The sequence below is a fragment of the Capra hircus genome, chromosome 8 (assembly GCF_001704415.2).
Source record: "Capra hircus breed San Clemente chromosome 8, ASM170441v1, whole genome shotgun sequence".
In the NCBI taxonomy this organism is placed as follows: Eukaryota; Metazoa; Chordata; class Mammalia; order Artiodactyla; family Bovidae; genus Capra; species Capra hircus.
This window is the reverse complement of record NC_030815.1, coordinates 53,219,381-53,244,083: the sequence shown is the minus strand read 5'-3', so window position 1 is coordinate 53,244,083 and position 24,703 is coordinate 53,219,381. Positions and strand designations below refer to the sequence as shown.

General features: G+C 34.4%; 1 protein-coding gene across 3 annotated transcripts in view; it reads right to left on the bottom strand.

The window, feature by feature from the left end:
- VPS13A (vacuolar protein sorting 13 homolog A) overlaps nucleotides 1-24,703 on the bottom strand; it is a 267,901-nt gene that overhangs the window by 41,385 nt on the left and 201,813 nt on the right. For all 3 annotated transcript variants that reach the window (XM_005683796.3, XM_018052091.1, XM_018052090.1), the window contains 14 exons: nucleotides 23,334-23,463; nucleotides 16,202-16,434; nucleotides 11,681-11,834; nucleotides 10,999-11,145; nucleotides 10,738-10,819; nucleotides 10,068-10,137; nucleotides 9,106-9,211; nucleotides 6,304-6,417; nucleotides 4,849-4,994; nucleotides 3,440-3,521; nucleotides 1,772-1,885; nucleotides 627-702; nucleotides 378-541; nucleotides 23-68 (listed from right to left, as the gene is read on the bottom strand). In XM_005683796.3, coding sequence (XP_005683853.1) covers nucleotides 23-68; nucleotides 378-541; nucleotides 627-702; nucleotides 1,772-1,885; nucleotides 3,440-3,521; nucleotides 4,849-4,994; nucleotides 6,304-6,417; nucleotides 9,106-9,211; nucleotides 10,068-10,137; nucleotides 10,738-10,819; nucleotides 10,999-11,145; nucleotides 11,681-11,834; nucleotides 16,202-16,434; nucleotides 23,334-23,463 — 1,664 coding nt within the window. The remainder of the gene's footprint in view (nucleotides 1-22; nucleotides 69-377; nucleotides 542-626; nucleotides 703-1,771; nucleotides 1,886-3,439; nucleotides 3,522-4,848; nucleotides 4,995-6,303; nucleotides 6,418-9,105; nucleotides 9,212-10,067; nucleotides 10,138-10,737; nucleotides 10,820-10,998; nucleotides 11,146-11,680; nucleotides 11,835-16,201; nucleotides 16,435-23,333; nucleotides 23,464-24,703) is intronic.

The window sequence follows — 24,703 nt, the reverse complement described above, 5'->3', positions numbered from 1 at the left end:
CCAAAAGAATTATTACACTCACCTTTGATTGGTTTTGTAACAATTCCTGTTATGCCACTTACAAAACCCTAGAGGAAAAGCACAAATGAAAATTTACAATAATTTGATGTGATACTTTGAAGAACCAAGTCTGGCTTACAAAAGAAATACGGAATGCTGCTTTCTAGATACCACAAGAATTAATGTATTTCCTACATATTTTATTTAAACAGAGTATTTTAAAGGCTACTGACATATTTTTTTATATATGACAACCCCACTGCTCCTCTAACATTCAAATAATATTTGAGTGAATGCAAGTTTTCTATTTCCTTTCTCATAGAATGTGGCTTTAAAAGATATTCCTCAAATGTTCACAACTATGGGAAATTTCTTACAGAAACTAAGCCTTTTCCTCCACGAGTGATGCCTTCTCTAAGACCAGCTGGTTGCTTGTTCATGGCTTCTCTTCTCTTCTGTTGGTAGTCTTCATCCATAGTCATAGCTGCCACCCCTTTAGCCATAGCACTGGTGATTTTGGAGGCAGCACCAGCTAGTCCACCTGGCAAAATTATAACACCTTTAGTAAAAACCAAACATATCCTTACTTTCTAGCATAATGATCCTTGGTGGGCATTCTTTCTTACCAACAGCTCCACCAACTAGTGCTTTCAGTCCTAGTGCCATTCCTTCCACAAACTCTTCAGGACCCTGGATGGCTCCCTAAAGGGTCAAAATATAATAACAATAAATAAAGTTACTGTTACTTTTAAAGGTAAAAATTTTTAAAAATATACAGTGAAGGTAGTTGTGACAGGAAGAATAAAGATGTCCTAGAGAAACTGATATCCGAAGAAAGCTTCACATTAACAGAACGCTCAGATATTTCATGACTTTCGAAGTACAAAGGATAAAGTGCTGGAAGTTGATCCAAACTTAGAAAGGAATATTATTCACCAGTATACAAAAGATGCTTACATGGATTATAAGCTATATATGAGAAGGTAATCACAAACGACTCTTGAAAAATTTTCAGAAAAAGAAATAAAAACACTTTAATTCTTAGTATTTCTAATGTTTTAGATTACAGTGTACAAAACATATATCAAATGTATTTTATTTTTCATTATCCTCTATGTTTAAAAGTCAAAGTGGGAGAGTTTTTAATGTTTTGACAGGAATTTTTAAGGGACATAGACCAATCATAATTTCTGCCACTGAATATCAAGACTGCTTCACACACTGTCAGCTTACATGGTTATTTTTACTGTCACACACCACTGTGCAAAGCAAGACTGCATGTCCATGGGAATCTTGATTCTACTATAGTGTAAACTTTATCCACTTTTAATATTCCAACAGATCACTTAAAATTTGGTATTTCTTAGTAAAGTCTTAGGTTTTGAAGGAAAAGGTAAACATTTCTTCCAAGATTTTGCAAAACCTCTTACCACTGTTTCAAAATTATGTCCTTCTGTTGTTTTCAAACATCTATTTACACCTACAATTCAAGTTAACAATTGGGATGCACCGAAGTATAGTTCATTTACAATGTGTTGGTTACCAGTATACACTAAAGTGATTCAGTTATATACACTTGTGTGTGTGTGTATATACTTCTTCATACTCTTCCCATTATGGTTTTTTACAGGATATTGAATAAACTTCCCTGTGATATATACAGTAGGACCTTGCTGATCATGTTTTATATAGCAACTTGTATCTGCTAAAGGAATGAATTATTTATTCAAAAGGATTAGTGTGATATATTGTACAAGATTAACTATGTTACCTGGTAAGGTTCATAAAAAAATGCTTCTACACCTTCAGAAAATTCTCGTATCAAGCCAAAGGGATTTCCCAAAACATCAAGTCCAAGAATGAGTACATACATCTGTTTAATGGCCTAAAAATGAAATATAAACATCAGTCAAATCAGATAATCGAGTTAATATTTTTTTCCTTACATTTAGTACACATATCTAGTTTTTTTTCAGGCTAACATTCTCACCAGCAATTTCAAACTATCCCATATCACCTATTCATCACTAGTCTTAGTTTAAAAAAGCAATTTGGTATTAGAATATTAGAAATAATATGACTCTATTTACATAGAGTTTTAGAATATTCAAAATACTTTCACTTTTACAACTATGTGTGACAGTTGTTATTACTGCCACCATTTTACAGACTATAGAAGCACACAGGTCAAATGATGCTGAGTCATATAAACAGTAAAACTGAGATCCAAACCCAGATTTCTTTCTTTTTTAAAAAAACTTATTTATTTTAATTGGAGGCTAATTACTCTACAGTACTGTAGCGGTTTTTGCCGCACAGTGACATGAAGCAGCCACAGGTGTACATCTGTCCCCCTGTCCCAAACCCTCCTCCTTCTTCATCCCATCCCCCTGGGCTGTCCCAGTGCACTGGCTTTGAATGTCGTTTCATGCATCAAACTTGGACTGGTCATCTATTTCACATATGGTAATACACATGTTTCAATGCTATTCTCTCAAATCATCCCACCTTCGCCTTCTCCCACAGAGTCCAAAAGTCTGTTCTTTACATCTGTGTCTCTTTTGCTGTCTTGCATAAGGGTCATGCTTACCATCTTTCTAAATTCTATATATATGCATTAATATACTATATTGGTGTTTTTCTTTCTGACTTACTTCACTCTGTATAATAGGTGCCAGTTTCATCCACCTCATTAGAACTAACTCAAATGTGTTCCTTTTTATAGCTGAGTAATATTCCATTGTGTATATGTACCACAACTTTCTTATCCATTCATCTGCCAATGGACATCTAAGTTGTTTTCATATCCTAGCTATTGTAAACAGTGCTGCAACGAACACTGGAGTTCAGTTCTGGTTCTCTTGGTGTATATGCCCAGCAGTGGGATTGCTGAGACATATGGCAGTTCTATTTCCAGTTTTCTAAGGAATCTCCACACTGTTCTCCATAATGTAAACCCAGATTTCTTAAGTCATGCTCAGTGATCTGTCCACCATACAACAGTTATCCTAGTGCTCTGTCAGTTATACCATAAAATATAGGACTCCTTAGAGATGGAGAAAAATCCAATAAATGTCTAGCTTGACTGAACAACTTAATTACATTAAAAATATCCTGTGTTCAGTTACTTACTGATAAAGAGTTCCCCTTGACCTATTTTTTTAAGTAAGTGAAGTGAGTTACTCAGTTAATTATTATTTAAAGATTTATATCTAGTTCACACTGATCCAGGAAGATTTCTGTCAAAGACTAAAAGTAAAGGTAAAATCTGAAATGGTAGTTGGGCTTAATTTCTTTCCACAACCCTGAGGAGAAAAACCAAGTTCTAAAATTTTGAAAATGGCTATTCATTTACTTGCCAAATCTAAATTATATATTACATATGTAGTTTCACTATTTTATATCAGTCTGTCCCTCTGTAAAATAATCTCAGACAAACCTGCTTTGAATAGTGTCTTATTACTTCAGACTGTAGTTCAGCTGTTGTATGGAACTGATAATTGAGTTCAAAAAATGCTAGCCTAAAAAGAAAACACAACAAAAAACACATAAAAATGCATATGGGTCTCACTCATGAACATATACTTCATTTCTCAATTCTGTCCTACTATGGCCTACACAGAAAAAGCTTGATTCACTGAGATAAATAGAAGTTGCTCAAGAATGGCCAAGATTCAATTGCTGCAGGTTTTCCCTGATTAGCTGACAGCTGAAGAATCACCCTAAGTTTGTGTGTGTGTGCTCCGTCATGTCCGACTCCTTGCAACTCCATGGACTATGGCCCACCAGACTCCTCTGTCCATGGGATTTTTCTGGCAAGAATACTAGCAGGTTGCCATTTCCTCCTCCAGAGGATCTTCCCAACCCAGAGATCAAACCCACATCTCCTCCCTAGGCAGAGGGATTCTTTATCACTGAGCCACATGGGAGCCCTCACCATCATTTTATTTATAACCTGTTCACAGCATATACCTGGATCCACTAGTTGGGAAGTTTTATGCTAAGGCTACAGTCCATGGGGTCACAAAGAGTCGGACATAACTGAGTGACTAACACTTCCTTTCCTTCATGCTAAGGATAGGACAGCAGCAAGATTAGAAATCTCATCCAGTTTTTCATGTCTGCAAACCTATGTTTTTTTGACTATTTCCTAACTTTTATCTAGATTTACAGTTACCTCTTTGGACTCACTGATTCTTACTACTATTCTTAATAACAGTTCTAGGTGCTATCTGCAAAGGTCATTCTCATCTATAGACTCCACTCAGACTCTGAGTCTCTGATCAGATACTCCAATAGCTTACATTATGACTCATTAAAGTATAAATTCTTGACTGTACCATTTAAACAGATTCCTTCATTTCTGCTATCATAGTATTCATTTTCTCCTAGTTATATATGCTTTAAAGAGTCTTGATACCATAGGACTTGAAGTAACATCTTTAAAAGCACTACACATCACATCTTTGAGTATATACATCTTCTTAGGGATCCTTGCTTAAGTAAAAAAGGCATTATATAACACACAAACTTGCACGGCCTCTTTCTTTTTTCTTTTTTTGACCCTGCCATGTGGCGTATGGAATCTCTGGACCAGGATTCAAACCCTCTCCCTCTACAGTAGGAGCTTGGAGTTTTAACCACTGGACCACCAGGGAAGTCTCTGTCCCTCTGAATTGAGGAAATTATTTAATAATTACTCTGCTATTTAATAGTTAAGGCAATATATTAAATTATATTTAGCCTATGATCTGCAATGTAATTTACATACTTTTTTACTGACAAAATTTTAAAGTAAATATAAAAATGGACTTTTTGTCAATATATGGATTTGAATTATAAACATACTTAAAAACTACATCTTGTACATCTGTGAGAGTGGCACCGATACTCTTCAGCAAAAGATTTAAAGAATGAACTGCCATCAGTCCTTCATGCTGTTCTGAATCTTTCGCTTCTTCACCGCCTGAACTCAGTGAAACACTTAAATGCAACTAAAGAGATAAAGAGATAAATATTTAAAGCACTTTCTTCATAATAACTCTTAAAATGCAATCTCATTCTAAATTTACTATACCATACATAAGATTTCAAATAACCTAGATATTAATTTTATTATAATTAATAAGTGGAATGTTAAAGGATTTTAAAATCTAAACAGCGCCTTTAAAAATTTTAAATCCAACAATGTAATGTATGTTATTTAGCTCAATCCAATTCTTTGGTAAACCTAGGAAAATATTAATCTTTATAAATTTTTAATAACAGTAACAATCTAGAAGTTGAAGTTGTTGAAAATAACTCAAATATCTCCAAAATTTCTCCAAGTTGAATGTTTCAACTATTAGAATTAAGTTATCATGGTGAAAGAAAGTGAAGTAGCTCAGTTGTGCCCAACTCTTTGCAACCCCATGGGCTGTAGCCTACCAGGCTCTTCTGTACATGGAATTTTCCAGGCAAGAGTACTGGAATGGGTTGCAATTTCCTTCTGCAGGGGATCTTCCAAAACCATGGGTCAAACCTGGGTCTCCCACATTGCAGACACTTTACCATCTGAGCCACCAGGGAAGCATGGTGAAGCCAGTTAAAGGCATTTTTATATTATATGCATATATATATGTGTGTGTGTGTGTGTGTGTGTGTATACATATATATAGTATATGCAGTGTAAGTCACTCAGTTGTGTCTGACAATATGATCCCATGGACTGTAGCCCACCAGGCTCCTCTTTCCACGGGATTTCTCCGGGCAAGAATACTAGAGTGGATTACCATTCCCTTCTCCAGAGGATCTTCTGGCCCAGGGATCAAACCTCAGTTTCCTGCATTGCAGGCAGTCTTTCAGCTACAGAGAAGATCACCATGGTGTATGCAGTTATACAGCAATCTTCTTCAGATATTATGCAACTCATAGAAATTTTATGTTAAGAACTTACTTTTAGTTCCATTCAATCTTCAATTTTTAAATCAAGGTTATTTTATAACATTATTTGAAACTTTAATATCATATATAAAAGTTTGAAAATTATCAGTCAACACTTTGATAGTAAATGAACATAATGTTAGGTCAAATGCAAACATATAAACAAATACTATAGATGGCTTCCACATGATAAAAGAGTATAAAAATAAATAAAAATTAAGTGTCATTCCTTTCTAACTTATATTTGAATGGTGAAGCTGCAGAATTTATATACTATCAAAGAACAGAATTGAAATGCTATATTCCCCTAAACTGATCAAATCAATTTGCTATTAACTCGATTACCAAGAATAATAAAAATGACTTTTATTTTCCCCTTACCTTGATAGGAGATATATGAAAGTATTCATAGAGACTGACTTGTGATGAATCTACTAGTGAGACTATTTTATATTCTTCTTGGAAAGATTCTATGTCTTTATGAAAAAGCTCAACCTATAAAGGAATATAAAATATTAAAAACTTAAGGAATATATCTGTATAAGTATTAAACCAATACATTTACAATGGAAAAAACAAAAATGAGATTATGATAACAATTTTGTTCACAATACTATAAAAAGAATAAAATATTCAAATTTAGCAAAAAGAAGTATAAAATATATACTCAAATGATAAAAACTCTCTTGAAAGAAAATGAAGATCTACATAAATGGAAAACATCCCATGTTCAAGGGTTGGAAGACTTAATACTGTTAAGATGGTACCTCTTCCAAGCTGATCTGTACATCCAGTGTAATCACTATCAGAACCCTACTTGACTTCTCTGAAGAAGGCAAGCTGATTGTAAAATTCACATGGAACTGCAAAGGTATTCAAAATAGCCAAAACAATCTTGAAAAAGAATTAAATACCAATATCCATACTTCTCAATTTCAAAATTTACTGATGTTAGACTCTTAATTATACCATATATAAAAATTAACTCAATATGAATGAAACACCTAATTTTAAGAACTTAAAGTTTAAAATGCTTAGAACACAGGACTAAATCTTTTAACCTTGGATTTGGTAAAGGAGTCTTAGAAATGACACCAAATACATGAGCAACAAAAGAAAAAATATTTTGGACTTCAGTAACATCAAAAGCTTCAGTGCTTCAAAAGACAAATAGAAAGCAAAACACAACATAAAGAATTAGAGAAAACATTTGCAAATCATATATCAGAAATGGATGGGGCTTGCATTCAAAATACATAAAGAACTTTTACAATTCAATTAAAAAACAAACCCATTAAATAACAGGCAAAAAATCTGAACAGACATTTCTCCATTGCAGATATGCAAGTACTCAATTAAGAAATTACCAAATCAAAAGTATTCAACATCATTACTTATTAGATAAATGCAAATCAAAACCATAGTGATATATACTACTTCACACCTACTAGGATAGCTTGAATTAAAAGGACAGACAATAACAAGTAAGTATTAGTGAGATCTGTTGAAATCAGAATCTTCATATATTCTGCTGAAGAGTATAAAATAATGCAGTAACTATGGACAATTGTCTAGAAGTCTTGAAATTATTAAACAGAGCTACCAACTTCCTAGCAATTTCACTCCTAGGTAAATACCCAAGAGAACTGAAAGCATGCTGCTGCTGCTAAGTCGCTTCAGTCGTGTCCAACTCTGTGCGACCCCATAGACGGCAGCCCCCCAGGCTCCCCCATCTCTGGGATTCCCCAGGCAAGAACACTGGAGTGGGTTGCCATTTCCTTCTCCAATGCATGAAAGTGAAAAAGGAAAGTGAAGCCGCTTAGTCATGTCCAACTCTTAGCCACCCCATGGACTGCAGCCTACCAAGCTCCTCCCATGGGATTTTCCACGCAAGCGTACTGGAGTGGGTTGCCATTGCCTTCTCCCACTGAAAACATCTGTCCACATAAAAACTTGTACAAAAATACTCACAGCAGCATTATTCATAATAGCCAAACTGTACAAACAACTCTAATGTCTACTAACTGATGAATGGATAAACAAAACGTGGTATATCTATATAGCAGAATATTACTTGACCATAAAAAGGAATCTGATACATGCTACAACATGGATGAACCCCGAAAGCATTATGCTAAATCAAAGGAAACACATCAAAAAACATTATATAGTATATGATTCCATTTATACTAAATATCTATAATAAGAAAATCCATAGACAGAAAGTACATTAGTGTTTGCACAACGCTAAGGCAGTTTTCTTTTGAGGGTGAAAAAAATGTTCTAGAATCAGTGGTGATGGTTGCATAATTCTGAATATACTAAAAACTACTAAACTATACAATTTAATTGGGTAAAATGTATAGTATGTGAACTATAGCTCGATGAACTGTTATTAAAAGGAAAAAAGGTATAATTTCCTTGTCTTTATCTGTGTACAACTGACCCTTGAACAACAGAGATTTGAAGTACAAGGATCTACTTATACATGTTCCCTTCCCCTCACCCTCTACTAAATACTACAGTACTATACAATCCTCAGTTGTGTGACTCCTTGGATCCAGACCCTTGGATACAGAGGAACTATGTATGCACAGGGCCAAATATACATTATACACAGATTTTCAACTGAGAACAGGGTTGGTGCCCACCACCCCCACATTGTTCAAAGGTAAACTGTAGTTTGTTTTATCTTCAAAATTCTTTCTAAAAGAACAGCTGAAAAATAAAACATCTCTTATCCACCTAACAATTGTAATTTTATCATCTTTCTATCAGTTACAAAGAATATATTATATTTATTTTCCTTATCCCTTTTCTCATCAAATATCCTGGTCATATCCAAACTTCTAAATTATCAATCAACACAAAAGTAACACAGGAAAATAAAATAGGAAGAAATAAGTGATGTAAACATGACTGATTATCCTCTTCCTCTTTTACTGGCTTAAAACTTTTCCTCTTATTTGCTACCTCATCTTCAAAAGGTTAGCTGTCTTGCTTCCAACGTCTATAATTTGAGTATATGATTTCCACCAACGTAGAACCATGGTAGCAGAATAAATTTTTTTTAATTTTTAAAAACACATTAATATATTTAAGAATGTATAATGTTATCATTGTTTTCTAAAGTCCCCCTCTTTCCCTAATCCTTCCAATCAATACTACTATTTTAAGTCTCACCTCTGTTTTTTCAGTGACTTCAGCTGGTGTCATAAGTTCTGATACAGCATAGACAAATCCAAGATCTAACCTGAGATCCATTTCTTGGATTAACACTTTGAAATACCTATAATAGCAAGGTAAAACATTTAAAAATTATTGATTAACTGAATTAACAAAATTATAAAAGAAAAAATATAAGACATATATTAAAACATTGAGACTTAGGACTTTCTAGGTGAATGGGTTAAAAACATAATGGTAACACTGTTCATAATAGAAACAAACTCAAAATGTGAAAATGCCTACAAAGAGAAAATATATAAGTAAACTGGCACAAAGTAACAGAAGGAGATATGACATACAAGTGATAATAAATAAACTCTAGCTATATACAACAAATTAATTAATTTTAGTAAAAATTTGAATTAAGAAAGCAAGTCCAAGGCATATATTTACAGTCTGAAAAAATTTAATTAGCACAACACTTGGCAAAGTAAGAAGCATAATGTTTAGCTACACATAAATAAGAAACCAGTATTTTTAAAAGGGAATAAAAACAGTATTTATCTTGGTGATAGGGTGGAGGAAATAAGAAATATGGGAGTGATACATAGATGGATGTTACTGTCAATGTTCTGTTTTTTGAAATGGGTGGTGACTGAATTTGAATATACTATTTTATTTCTTGTTTATAAAACAGTATGCAGTAATAATAGACAACAGAGAAAATAAAAAAGAGAGTAATAAAAACATATAATTTAGAAATGACTATTATTAATATCTATGTATAATTCATTTGAAGCCTTCTGACTTCTCAAGATTATGAAATAATTGATTTTTTCTATGACCTTTCTAATTTAACATTTTACACTTAAATCTTTGACTCATCTAAAATTTATTTAGGAGTACAATTAACTCACATATTTAAACAAAACACTGTGCTTTAAATGCACACAAAATAAACATATTAAGACACTTACTTAATACGTGATATCTGCGAATGTCCTGCAGATCTCATGACAATACTGACATCAGTAAAGGGTTTTGGTGCTGTAAATGTTAACAAATATGATTAATCTAAAGATGCTTTAAACAAAAGATAAGCATTTTCTTGTAATTTAATACACATCACAATGGATACTTAAATTATGTATTAAATCATGAGTATGAATTAAAATTACTAATATTTGTAAGATCTACCACAGTCTTAATTTCAGACTGCAGGACTGTTTTTTTTTTAACTATCTGTATTCACTTTTAGGTTAACTGAACCTTTAAATCAGTGATTTTAAACCAGAGGTATACATTAGAATCATCAGGACAACTTTGTGGAAACAGACTTCACGGTCTTATCTCTTTATTCAAAGGTTCTAGTGGCTTTTGAATCAGGAATTTACAAATTTGTAATCTTTTAAAGAAATTAATATCTCTAAAAATTATATATACATTTCTAATCAATCTTTCCTTTAGTATTCACTCAGTTTTATTGAAGTTAGTTGAGTACTTCCTGGTCTTTTTTCAAGCCATGGAATTTTCCAATGATCCTATAGAAACTGAAGTTGAGAATGGTTTAACTTCATACTTTTATAGTAAAATAAATCAAACAGCTAATACAACCATTTTAATGGCAATTTAAAAATAGAAACAAACCTGAATCCAAGGTGACGGACTTGGGCGGTTTAATGGGATAAAACACAAATGGAAATATAGCACCATGTATTTGGTTTTGGATCTAAGAAACAAACAGGTCAGTACATTAATATGTTAATTACAGAATATGACTAGAATAACAAAATTTAAGAAGGAGAAGGCGTCAAACACTCTAGTCCAACAAACTACAGACAGACTATGGGAATACATTTATTGTATTTCCATATTTCTTTAGAATATGATTTGAGTTTTCAAACTTACCTGTATTCTATAAATTTGAATTCTAAACGACGACTGATGTGCAGATGTGCTATATTCTACTTTTAATGCTGGAAGATAATTTCTTCTTATAGCTATTACATGTGGCTGCAGAATTTTCATGTTAGTAGCACCAGGTGTGAAGCGAACCTGAAAAATATGCCCACCGCCCCCAACAAAAAAAAAACACAGAATTTCTCTTTATTAACTGACTAAAGTTAGAAATCTGTACCAAAAAACTTTGATGATTTTATTTAAATAGTAGACTAAATATTTGATAAGGTTTTAATTGAGATCTTTATATCCCATATACATACAACTCACAAATATTCATATATTCACAAAATATTCATATACTCCTGGTAACTTGATTTTATCACCTTTTATATAACTATAATTTTTTTACTTTATTTCTTTAACTTTTACTTCACTAAAATTCATCAAAAAATAAAGCAATATAAGAAAAATAACTTTAAAAATAAAGCAAAATAACTTAGATCATCAGCACTTAACAAAGTTTGAATCTTAAGACGGAGAACTATTCCTTTAAAAGTTTATATAAAGTATGTATAATAAGATTCATTGTTTTGTAAGCAAACTTGTCTTTCCTTAAAAATGAACTCATGGTTCATCTAATCATAACAGATAGAAATTAAAACTTCATATCAGTACTTAAAAATATTACCAGAATGTTAGTGTCCAACTCAATAACCTTATCTTCTGATGGTGAAGATTCAGCATATTCCTTAAATTCCTTCTCTAACTTCTCAGTGTGCTTTACACTCATTGGCTTCCATCTTGCCTTCTTCTTGGGCTTTGTCTCCCAAACCACATCAGAACTTATATATGAAAGCAAAAATCATGGTACTAATTTATAAACAGTTTCATCTTAACTGGTTTATTACATGAATTACAAAACCATCAGTGAATTTTTGCAATATCTCTAGTTGTAAGCAAACACATTGTAAGTTTAAGAACATGAATTCATTCAACCAATACTTATTAAACTCTTATTCAGGCACTACTGTAGGTGGCAGCAATATTCTTAGGGAAAGTTTCTGCCATTTTGGAACCTTCTTTTACCTGAGGAGAGACAGACTGACACTAAACAGTAAATTAGCATATTTTAATAAATTAGGAGGTAAAAATGGCTTTTGAAAGAAGCAGCAGCAGATAGGTTAAGGAGGATCTGGAGTACTGGGATATGCAAAGTGGAGGGGGTTGCAGTATCAAAATAGAATGGTCAATGGAGGTGTCATTAAGAAGGTGAGATTTCAACAGCCTTAAAGAAGATGGGGTAGCTATCCAGTGGACATTTCCGGTAGAGAGACAAACTAGAGCAAAGACCCCAAGGCAGAGCATGCCATAGCACAGGAAGAGCAAGGGGGCCTGGCATGCTTGGAATACATTAAGAGTAGAAGACGAAGTAAGATCGATAATGAGAGGCAAAACAATGTAAAGCCTTGAGGATGTGGTAAAGACTGAGTTTTATTCTGAGATGAGAACCCACTGAATGATTGTGAGAAGATAATCAGCAATATGATCTGACTTAACGTTTAAGAATAAACTGTGTGATGGGATGGGAAGCAAAGAAAGAAAAATAAAGGATGAAGACTAGGACAGGAAAACTTGTTAGAAATGTAATGCAGTAAGCCAGGAGAAAAATGGTGATGGTTCTGCCTAGGGTGGTAAGACTGAACCATTACAAAGTGGTCAGATTCTATGTGTGTTTTGAAGCAAGATCCAAAACAATATTTTCAGATGGATTAGAGGGGGTAAGGTTAAATAAATTAGGGGTAAGATAAAGAAATCAAAGATGATTCCAAAGATTTTGACATGAGCAACTAGAAGAATGTAGTTGTTATTAACTCCAGTGGGAAAGCAGGTTTTGATAGAAAGAGGAGGGAGTTTGGTTTTACATACTATAAAGCTTAAGAAGTCTCTTAGATACCTAAGCAGAGATATTATGTAAGTAACTGGACAGACAAGTCTGTCCAGAACTCAGAACAAAAATCTAGCTGAAGATACACTTCAAGAAGTTTTCTGCATATATACGGTATTTGAAATCATAAAACTGAAACAGAGACGAGAAGCGGACTCAGGTCTGAGAGCCTCAAGATACCCAATATTAAGCAGTTGAGAAAATAACAAGGCACCAAGAAGTGAGACTAAGAATGCTGGAACAGAAAGAAAAACCAAGGCAGTGAGTTATCCTGAAAGTAAAGTCAAAGAAACTGGGTCAAGGAGGGATTTGTGTAGAATGCTAGAATGTTATAAACTTAAGCAACATGAAGACTGGTAATTGTACAATGCACCTGGCAAAACATAGGTCTCTGGTAGCTTATCAAGACCGGCTTTATGGTACATTGAAAGCAAAAGCCTGTTCAGAACAGTTAAAGAAAAAATGGGTAAAAAAAAGAACTGGAGAGAGTGAAAATATTGTTTGAAATAGATAACACTTCTAATGAGTTCAGCAAAGAAATGTGCAGTAGGTAGCAGAGAAAGTAGGTTCAAGATAATTTTTTTTAGTTGAAAGATATTAAACTTATTGGGACAATTCAATAGGGAGCCAAAAATTATTGAAGTAGGACAGAGAAAGAAGAGGATTGCTAGGTCAGTGTCTCAAGAGGCAGGAGTGAATGAGATATAGTGCAAAAGAAGAAAAATATGTTTAAATAGGAGCACATACAATATATCTATGATAAGTGGGAAGTGTGTTGCTGAAATATATAGGTAAAAAATACTGGTGCATAGGAAGCTGAGATGTTGGGAGTGGGTCTTTGGAAGTTCCTTTTTGACTGTGTCAGTTTACTTGGTGAAATAAGACTCATGGCACTGAACTGAGAGACAATGGGATTTAAAAAGAGCCAAAATGTGAAATGGACTTTCCTTGTGGCTCAGCTGGTAAAGAATCCCCCTGCAATGCGGGAGACCTGGGTTAGAGCCCTAGGTTGGGAAGATCCCCTGAAGAAGGGAAAGGCTACCAACTCCATTATTCTGGCCTGGAGAATTCCATAAACTGTATAGTCCATGGGATCGCAAACAGTCTGGCTCAGTGATAAACAATCTGCTTGCCAATGCTGGAGACTTTAAGATGTGGGTTCAATCCCTGGGTTGGGAAGATCCTTGGGGAAGAAATGGCAACCTGTTGCAGTATTCTTGCCTGGAAAATTCCATGGATAGAGGAACCTGGCAAGCTCACAAAGAGTCTGACAGGACACATGCATGCCAAGTGTGAAATAGTAATCTAGGAGAGAGAGTGAATGGAACAAATCTTATTTACTAAAAAACCACTGAAAGACTTAAACACAGAATTTAAAAATCTACCCACATTCTAGGGACTTCCCCGGTGGTCCAGTAGTTAAGACTCCATGCTTTCACTGCAGGGGATGCAGGTTTGATCTTTGGTCAGGTAATTAAGATCCTGCATGCCATGCCACATAGCAAAAACAAACACACACAAAGGTGGGAGAAGAGGCTCCTGAACAGCTTCCAGTTTCCACACCTCAAAAACAAAACCTATCCACATTCTAAAATCACTTTACCCATTCTGTTTAAGTATGTAAATTATTTAATTTTACTCATTCTAAAATTTCTTGTTCTCTTTCTTCTAAAATTTATGTTTTCTTAATAAACAGAAAGATAGAAATCATGTATCAATTCCCTTTGCATTCACAACATTTAGCATAGGAGATAGCACATTAGGTTTCACAGGCTTAAAATCTGTTGTCTATTTGAACTTTCTATTTCAGCAATAAAATATTTTTTTGAGAACAATAAAAATTCTAAGAAAACAGTTTTAACATGCTTATTTATTGATTTGGCTGCACTGCTTGGCACACAGGTTCTTAGTTTTCTGACCAGGGATCGAATCTGTGCCCCTCCAATGGAAGCGCTGAATACTAACCACTAGACCGCCCAGGAATTTCCTTTACTATGCCTTTTTAAATGGCATAGTTACCATTCAAGAAGTCAGGGACATTTCTAGACAAATTTACATATAAAAACAAATTCAAATCTGTATCATAAACCTTTATGTATCTGAGAGTTTAATTCAAGGGATTAAAACATTATCCTTATCATACAAACTGGAATCTAGCAACAGTCTCAAATTAGGCAGTACTGTGAGAGTTGGACTGTGAAGAAAGCTGAGCACTGAAGAATTGATGCTTTTAAACTGTGGTGTTGGAGAAGACTCTTGAGAGTCGCTTGGACTGCAAGGAGATCCAACCAGTACATTCTAAAGGAGATCAGCTCTGGGTGTTCTTTGGAAGGAATGATGCTAAAGCTGAAACTCCAGTACTTTGGCCACTTCATGTGAAGAGTTGACTCATTGGAAAAGACTGTGATTCTGGGAGGGATTGGGGGCAGGAGGAGAAGGGGACGACCGAGGATGAGATGGCTGGATGGCATCACCGACTCGATGGATGTGAGTTTGAGTGAACTCTGGGAGATGGTGATGGACAGGGAGGCCTGGTGTGCTGTGATTCATGGGGTCGCAAAGAGTCGGTGACGACTGAGCGACTGAACTGAACTGACTGAACTGATAAAAATACTAATTTCAAGTAGTTACATACAGAGACATTAAGTGCATAAAGGAAAGAAAAGAGTTTTACTGGTGATGACTTATGTGGGAAATGGTAAATACAATATTACCTTATTAGATCTTAAAGTGCCAAAATCAAAGTAGAAAGTGATTAGAAAGTAAGATGTATAGTGTGGGGGATACAGTTAATAATAACGAATAATTTTTGTATGGTCAAGGTGGTAATTAGACTTACTGTGATCACTGTAATAAACAGAAATACTGAGTCACTATGTTATGTAACAGGAACTAACACAGCATAGCAGATCAAACACACTTTAAAATTAACAAACTCATAGAAAAAGGTGGTAATGAACAATTAAACATTTCCTTGTGACATGTTAAAGAAAGAAAATATACTTTTAATAAGTTGAATAATTCTAATTTTCAGAGAGTTGGGAAAATAACATGATGAGAGATTTATACATCTGATTTTTGGTATATCTTTACCTTGAAAGGCAAAAAAAAGTATCAAAGCACTTTTAAATTAGCATTACCTTAGATTAGTATCACTGAACAGTCAAAACAAAATTTAAACTAATTCATTTTAGACTTTACAATCACCATTCTTAATGATTAAGAACTTACACTTAAATGTATCCAAATTCTAATACAGCTAACCTTGTAATGCCAATATAGGCTACTTCTTGCTTTGTATAATTGTTGACAAGAGAAATCCCAACATCTTGTAATGCCAACACAATTTCTTGCTCTGCTAACTCTGCTTTCTCACTTTCATATGTCACTTTAAATACTCTTGGATCTTCAGTGAATAAAATTATGCGTTGTAAGCCTTCAAAAAATGAAACTAAATAAATGGTCTTTTTTCCCAAATTTATAGGTGTCATCATATCCTGAAATAAAATCATCAAAAAAATAAGAAAATTAGGGTTTGGTCCCAACCAACATGAAATCTACATTCCACATTTGAAAAATGAGAGTAGTAATGGTACCTCCTTCATAGGAATAAAATAAATTAACAATTGTGTAACATTTGGAAATTTACATAATTCAAATTAGTTAATGAAAGTTTCTGCCACAATCATTATGAAGTCAGGAAGACAGGTAAACTTTTAATATCATAGTAAAATCAAATTAGTCTTCCTTTGTAGGCTAATTAGTAACACAGAATTTATCTTCTCTGCCTTATTACAACACTAATCAATGTGTCATGCATTAAAAGTTGTTTAGTCAGAAACTTCTATTCCTTTTCAGAGGTGAACTAAATAAGATAAAAGAATATTTGACACCCCAGTTGCATGCTCTACAAAGCACAAATACTACAGGGTTAATACTACAGAAAGACTTTATATATAAGCATTGTGCTGATATCAGGGTCTTGAATTTAAAATAATTAACTTCTAATAGTTAACTAGGAATTAATGGCTGACAGTCAAGTGAACATTCTGATTAAACAAGGTATTACAATATACAGTACACATTCATGTTATAATCCACTAAAATTAAAAGTAAGTTACTATAGTCGTGTTACTTATAACATTCTCTAAAATACAATACATAATACTAAAACTACATTAAGATGTAAATAAGCTAATTTCTAAGTAATTCTGAAATATTTCTAATATGTTATAATGGATTACAGGTTTATCTCTGCAAACTTCAACTATCATTGTGATATAAGTATGCAAAAGTACTTATTGAAGCTGAGGCTCCAGTAATTTGGCCACCTGATGCAAAGAGCTGACTCATTTGAAAAGACCCTGATGCTGGGAAAGATTGAAGGCAGGAGAAGAGGACAACAGAGGATGAGATGGCTGGATGGCATCTCCAACTCGATGGACGTGAGTTTGAGTAAACTCCAGGAGTTGGTAATGCACAGGGAGGCCTCGCATGCTGTAATCCATGGGGTCACAAAGAGTCGGACACGACTGATTGACTGAACTGCACTTAACTGATACAAAGGTACTAACTGACAGGTTAAATAGCTTATTATTTTTATTTTTATATTAAAATGAATTCTTTTTTTAAAATAAATCTAATAATCATGAATTTAAAAAATAAAGTTAGGCCAATCATGGGCAACTCTCTCAAATACATTTGAACAACACTGGACTTCAAAAGAGCAACACTGGGAAGACAATGGAAAAGTACGATCGATATTCTAAGAGAAAACAACTTGAAACTCAGAACTCCTTACTCAGCACAAGTATTCCTCAGGGAAGAAAAGTACAAGAAATAAGATGCTTGAGACAAATGATAACTACTAAATATCACCATCAACAGAAATTCACTCGAGCAAATTCTACGGGAGGAATTAAATACCAGCAAGAGTAAAGTGATCCAAGACGAATGTATGAGGTAAGAAAGGAATGTTATGCAAATAAAATGTGAGAGAAAACATTTTACAAAATTCAATATTCAGGAATAATAAAAAATTCTGGCAAAGACTACATGAGAAGTTCTTTAACCTCTTATCAAACTTCCCAAACACACTCCAAGCAAAGATCATACTTAAAGCTAAATGCTGATGTCATATAACTTGAGACCAGAAATAAGGCAAAAATATATGTAAACATCAGTTTTATTAAACAGGACATAAAGATGTAAGCCAGTCTGGTAAGGCAAAAAGAAATTAAAGATGAAAGGACTGAAAAGGAGAAAACAAAACTCTCATTATTTTTAAGTGTCATGATTGTACATGTGGAAAAACAAAAAACAAATAAGATTAATAAGAGAATTCAGCGAATTTTCTGGATTAAAAAAATATCAATACACAAAATGCCATTACACTCCCATATGCTAACAAGCTTAATTTCAAAAAGATATCATGGGTTTCTGTTCTGACAACTGATGACTAGGTGGTCTGAGACAAATCCTCTTGCTAACAGCAAAAAGTTGGACAACATCTAAAAAGGAAAAATATGTTTCTGAAAAGACAGAAAAGCTTCCAAGATAGCATGAATTAATGGTGCCAAGATCTGAGAGAGAAAGAAAGCCAATAAAAGTGAACTTTGTGGGACTTCCCTGGTGGTCCAATGGCTAAGACTCTGTGTTCCCAATGCAGGGGGCTCAGGTTGGATCCAGGGTCTGGGAACTAGATTCCACATGCCGGAACTAAGAGTTCACAGGCCATAACTAAAGATCCCTCATGCCACAACTAAAACTCAGTGTCATCAAATAAATAAATAAAACCAAGAAACAAAACAAAAAAAAGTAACACAAAAGACAAAGTGGTCTTTGTATTCAGAGTTCACAACTGTCAGTTCAAAAAGTAGAAGCAAATACTGAGAAGTTAGGGAACACCATACGGAGTCTCAAATTATCTTTAAAATTTTTCATATACTATGTTCAGCCCAGAGTCAAAAATAAACATGCAAACAGAATGGATTTTAGTGAAAACCAAGAAAAGAGAAAATTTTAAAATATCCAGAAGAAATCTAGGTATTGGAACTGTCAGAGAGTCTTTAAAGTAGTTATGATCAGAACATTCAAGAAATTATATAACAAGATAGAGAATTTTGGAAGAAAAACTTTTATAATAGAAACCTAAGAACTGATATTTCAATAACTAAAATTAAGAACTCAACAGATGATTTTAAGAGGAGATTAGACACAGTGTTAGGACCAAACTGAAGACAGGACAGGCTCTAAGGGGCAGGCTAGGCCTGAGGTTTAGTCTCTAGGAAAGCTGAGGCACTGGGAACTCCCGCAGGCAGTGTAGCTCGACCAATCAGAAAAAAATCCCCGTAGCCCCCCGCCCATGCCAGACCTGAGCCAATCTGGATAGGGATGCGAGGTTTAAAAGTCCCGCACGCGCGTACAGTTTAACCAATCAGCTATGCTGTTACAGGAACAAAGAACTGTCTGTATAAAAGTAGATGTGATTCAGAGCTCAGGGCTCTCGTCAAGATTCCACTGCGCTGGATGAGACTTGAGCCCTAGCTCGAGCTAGCAATAAACCCCTTTATGCTTTTGCGTTGCTGTTGATGTATTATTCTCTCAGTTTTGGGGACTCAGACACTGGACATAACAACAGTAAGACAAGTACAGTGAAAAACAAGTCAGAAGGAAATATTCATACTGAAGGAAGGAGAGAAAAGGATTAAACGGCACATGAAAGTCATGAGAGACAGCACAGAACATGTCTCTTAGAACAACACATAGAAGTCATAAGAGACGTGATGAGAAGTCTAACATTCATGCAATGGTGAATTCCTAAGAGGAAGAGGAAAGAGGAGCCGAAACTGAAATGTGATATCTGGCAGAAATACTTCACTAAAAACAGAGCAAAATAAAGACATTTTCAGACAAATGAAACTAATCTGCTATAGATTCTGATAAGTGGAATACTGCCTGCCATATCAGTAAATAAAGGAGGTCACAGTCAACAATTACAGTCGAAGTCTAGGATGAGCTGGCAAGCCCGGAGGGAACTCAGAATATAAAAACACAGGATACTAGTGCCAGATAGCTGAGATGAATATCAAAAGAATGAGCTCAGTGAGCCCAGACTCTTGTACCTTCCCATACACAGAAAAGTGCTAAATGGAACTCAGAATATAAAAACACAGGATACTAGTCCCAGATAGCTGAGGTGAATATCAAAAGAATGAGTTCAGTGAGCCCAGACTCTTGTACCTTCCCATACACAGAAAAGTGCTAAATGCCTTATCTTGACTTATCTGCTTTTCTTAAATTAACAATAATCTTTTGATGTTCAGACTACCTGTCCTTTGTTGCAATACTCTTATATATCTTGGCTCCCTCAACACCGCCTTGCCTCTTCAGAGTAATTCTCCCAGGGATACTTTAGATGCTGCCTCCTGGGGTTGAAGTCCTAAAAATTCCTGCCGAATAAAACATAACTCTCAACACTTTTAGGTTTTGAATAATATTTTAGTCAACAACTCTTGCCTGGAAAATCCCATGGACAGAGGAGCCTGGCAAGATACAGTCCATGGGGTCTCAGAAGAGTCAGACACAACTTAGCGACTAAACAACAACAATAATCCTCTCAGTTAGGCAGCTGCAAACTGTGGCCTATAACAGTTTTATAAGACTCAATATTTAAGCCTAAAAAGATACTGTGGTGGGCACTGCAACATTATATACTAATAAGAATCAGCTTAAAAAAAGACAATTCTAAATTTATATCTACCTAATCACACAGTTGCAAGGAGATCCAACCAGTCCATCCTAAAGGAAATCAGTCCTAAATGTTCATTGGAAGGACTTATGTTGAAGCTGAAACTCCAATCCTTTGGCCACCTGATGCAAAGAGCTGACTCATTTGAAAAGACCCTGATGCTTAGAAAGATTGAAGGCAGGAGGAGAAGGGGACGACAGATGAGATGGCTGGATGGCATCACCGACTCAACGGAAATGAGTTTGAGTAAACTCTAAGTTGGTGAGGCACAGGGAGGCCTGGCGTGCTGCAATCCATGGGGTCGCAAAGAGTTGGACACGACTGAGTGACTGAACTGAACTGAATCACAGTTTCAAAATGTAAGAGCCCAAATTAAAAAAACCAAAAAAGGTATGCATAGATCCATGATTTCAGACACCATTCTCACGCAACAGAAGAAGCACAAACAAAAAACTTAATAAGATAGAAGATCTAAACAGCTCAACAAAACTTGAACAAATTGACAAATATGTATGTCAATATGTATGTCATATATGTATGCCAACTGCAGAATATGTATTTTTTTCAAATACACATAAAATATTTACAAAAATTGATTACAAGCCCACAAAGTCGATTTCAATAAATTTCAGTGAACTGATTCAGAGTATATTCTCTGGTCACAGTGGAATTAAGTTAGAAATAAATAAACAAAGAAAATACTTTCGATAGGTTATTACCTAAGTAACCATGAAGCCAAAACATAAAAATAAATCACAATGAAATTCAGAAAATATTTTGAACTAAAAAATAATTAATATACAGTCAAATTTGTGAGACAGAATTACAACTGTTTTTGGAAGAAGTTTGGGACTTTAAGTGACTTCAAATAAAAAGTGAAGAAAATCTAAAAAGCAATGATCTAGGTATCTGCTGTGAACTCATTTGTGCTGCTCCCCTCTCCCCATTCATATGTTACAGTCTCAGCCACCAATATGACTATATGGTGGAGGTAATGACATCATGGTTAAATGACATCATGGGGGAGGAGAAGGGTATAAATGGGGCTCTGATCCACCAGTATTCCTTTCCTTATAAGAAACACCAGAGAGCTCGTCCCCTCTCTCTTCACCTTGTGAAGACATAGCAAGAAGGCTGTCATCTGCAAGCCAGGAAGCATCCTCATGAAGTTCACCAGAATTTGACTATGCTGGCATTCTGATCTCAGGCTTCCCGCCTCCAGTACCACTAGAAATGAATCTCCACTGTTTAAGGCATCCAGGCTAAGGTATTTTGTTATAGCATCCTGAGCAGATTAATACAATTATCTATCTCAAGAGTTTAAAAGAAAATTACCAAATTAAAACAGAAGAAAGGTGAAAGAATATAATATAGATTAGGCAAAAATAGGTGAAAATGAAAACAAATGTATAAAAGAGATCACCAAAGGGCAAATTGATGGTTTTCTGACAGACAAAACTAAACTGAAACTAATTAAACTAATAAAATCTCAGCAAAACTTAGGGCAAAAAGGAATGAAGGCACAAATATTCTACACTAGGAATGGAACAAAAAGAAGAATCATCACTATAAATCTTAAAAAGATAAAAATACGGATATGATAAAAACATTTATATCAATATATTAGAAAACTGAGATGAGATAAATGCATTCTTAGAAAAACTCTTATCAAAACCACACAAATAAAAGTAGAAAACTGAACTGCCCTATGAACAAAAAGTAGCATTCAGAATTTTAAAACTTTCTTACAAAGACTATTACAGGTAAGATGACTAGGTTTCACTTGTGAACTCTATAGCAAACATTCCAAACATTCTACAAAGCATACCAGTCTAACATGAACTCTTTCAGAAAACAGAAAAATTGTAGATAATTCCCAACATGTATCAGAAGTCAGGATGACCTTAATATTAAAATCTGGTAAGATTATTACAAGACAAGACAGTGACAGGCCAACTTCTTTCATGAATACAAGCAAAAGTCTTGAACAAAACATTAGCAAGTCAATTCCAAAAGTACAAGGCTGGCCTAATATTTGAAATAATCAAGTAAGACAAAGCCCCAAAAGCATATAATCATCTCAAAAGATAAAAAACAAAAGACATAAAAATTAATAAATGTTCAGTACTCATTCATTTACTCATTTGATAAGAAAAAATAACTAGTGGCAAGAAAAAAGACACTGGAATAGGGAACAAAGATAAATTTTGAAAGGCAATAAAACTTTAATAAAACAGTTTCTGAAAGTCATTTAATATGTTACTGGAGAATGTTTATACCTAACTTTATTATAAAAAACAACAGTCTGCCATTCAGAGATAAATCCATATGTTAACAGATTCCTAAATGTCCTTCACAGAAGCAACACTGACTTAAGATGACCTTTAATGCAATAATATATTTGTATCTGTTTATAAATTGAATGCTGAAAGTATCTAAGTTTACCCTTTATAATAGAAGCAAATAAGAAAGCAGAAAAAATAAGACTGCTTCCAGTTTTAAACATTTTTGGTTAAGTTAAAGCTTGAATATTGCTTTAAAAATCTTCAGCAGAGTTTAAGTAAACACAAAAAGGCCTCAAAACTAGTAAGGCTGAAAAAAAATAATAAAATCCTGCTAAGAACACCATAACAACCCAGTACATACATCCTTTTGTGTTACTTCACCGTGGCTTTTTCCACATTCCCACTTCAGCTTTCTAGAGCCCACTGGATCAGCCCATGTATAAAATACTGCTTTTCCAGGAGGGAGGGAATCTTCTATTTCACTGAGGGAACTGACATAAATAGGAAAAAAATACAGTAAATTAAGTGCAAGTATACAAATATATTAAGAATCTAAAATAATACTTCATTAATTCTGAGTCCATTAATTAAGATTTATGATAGTTCTGAGTAAAGTAGACTGAAATTTTTCCTTATACAATAAAAAAGTGGTTTTCTGAGAAAATAATGAGAATATTTCAAGGGAAATGTTTGCCCTAGTTAGGAGGTAAATATCTCAGGTTGGGTTTCCCTGGTGGCTCAGAGGTAAAGAATCCACCTGCCAATGCAGGAGACATGGATCCCTGTCTGGGAAGATCCCAGATGCCACAGAGCAGCTAACTCCATGAGCTATGACTACTAAGCCTGTGCTCTGGAGCTGGGGAACCACAACTACTGGGTCCTTGCACCACAAGGACTATGAAGCCTAGAGCCTATGCTCCACAAGAAGGGAAGCCACCACAATGAGAAGCCCAAGCACTTCAAGGAAGAGTAGTTCAAGCTTGCTGCAACGGTGAAAGACTGCACAAAGCAACGAAGACCTCGCACTGTCAACAATTAATTTAAAAAATTTCTCCAGGTTTCTGAAACTACTCTGTCAACTTTAAATACTAATTAATTATGAAAGAAAATTATTTCAATTACTTTACCTTATCTGTACCAAATCTAAGAGAATTTAACTGGTAATACTTTCCTAAGAATTGATTTTTCTGTGTCAAAATTCAGTTCAATTATTTTTAAAAACCATAAGACACAGGATATAAATCTAAGAAACTCAATCAACTCACAAAACAATTCACCAAAAGAAAATGGAGAAGTTACAAACCAAAAAAATAATACAATATAACTTTTCTGAGCTGAAAAAGCTGACTCTGCAGATTAGACTTCATTCATTTATCAGCCTAAATGAATGGAAACAATATCATCCAACACAGAATGTAGGACTTTGGAAAATGTCAAATTTTAAGAAAATAGAGGGAAATCTGCCTATCCCTAAATCTGATCTAGGGAAATCACAGTTACCCTGAGAAATAAAAATAAGAATTTTTCACTCTGTTCTGTAATACTGAATGCCAGAAAACAATGCGGCAATGCCTATACAAATTTGAGGCAAGAGTTATGACTTAAAATTGTATGGCAAATTGTTAATTTCCAAAAGTAAGACATTTTGAAATAAGCAATAGCATATTACCACACACCCTTACTTTTTCCAACCAAGCTAGAGAGGAGTCAAAATAAAATTTTTAAAACTGT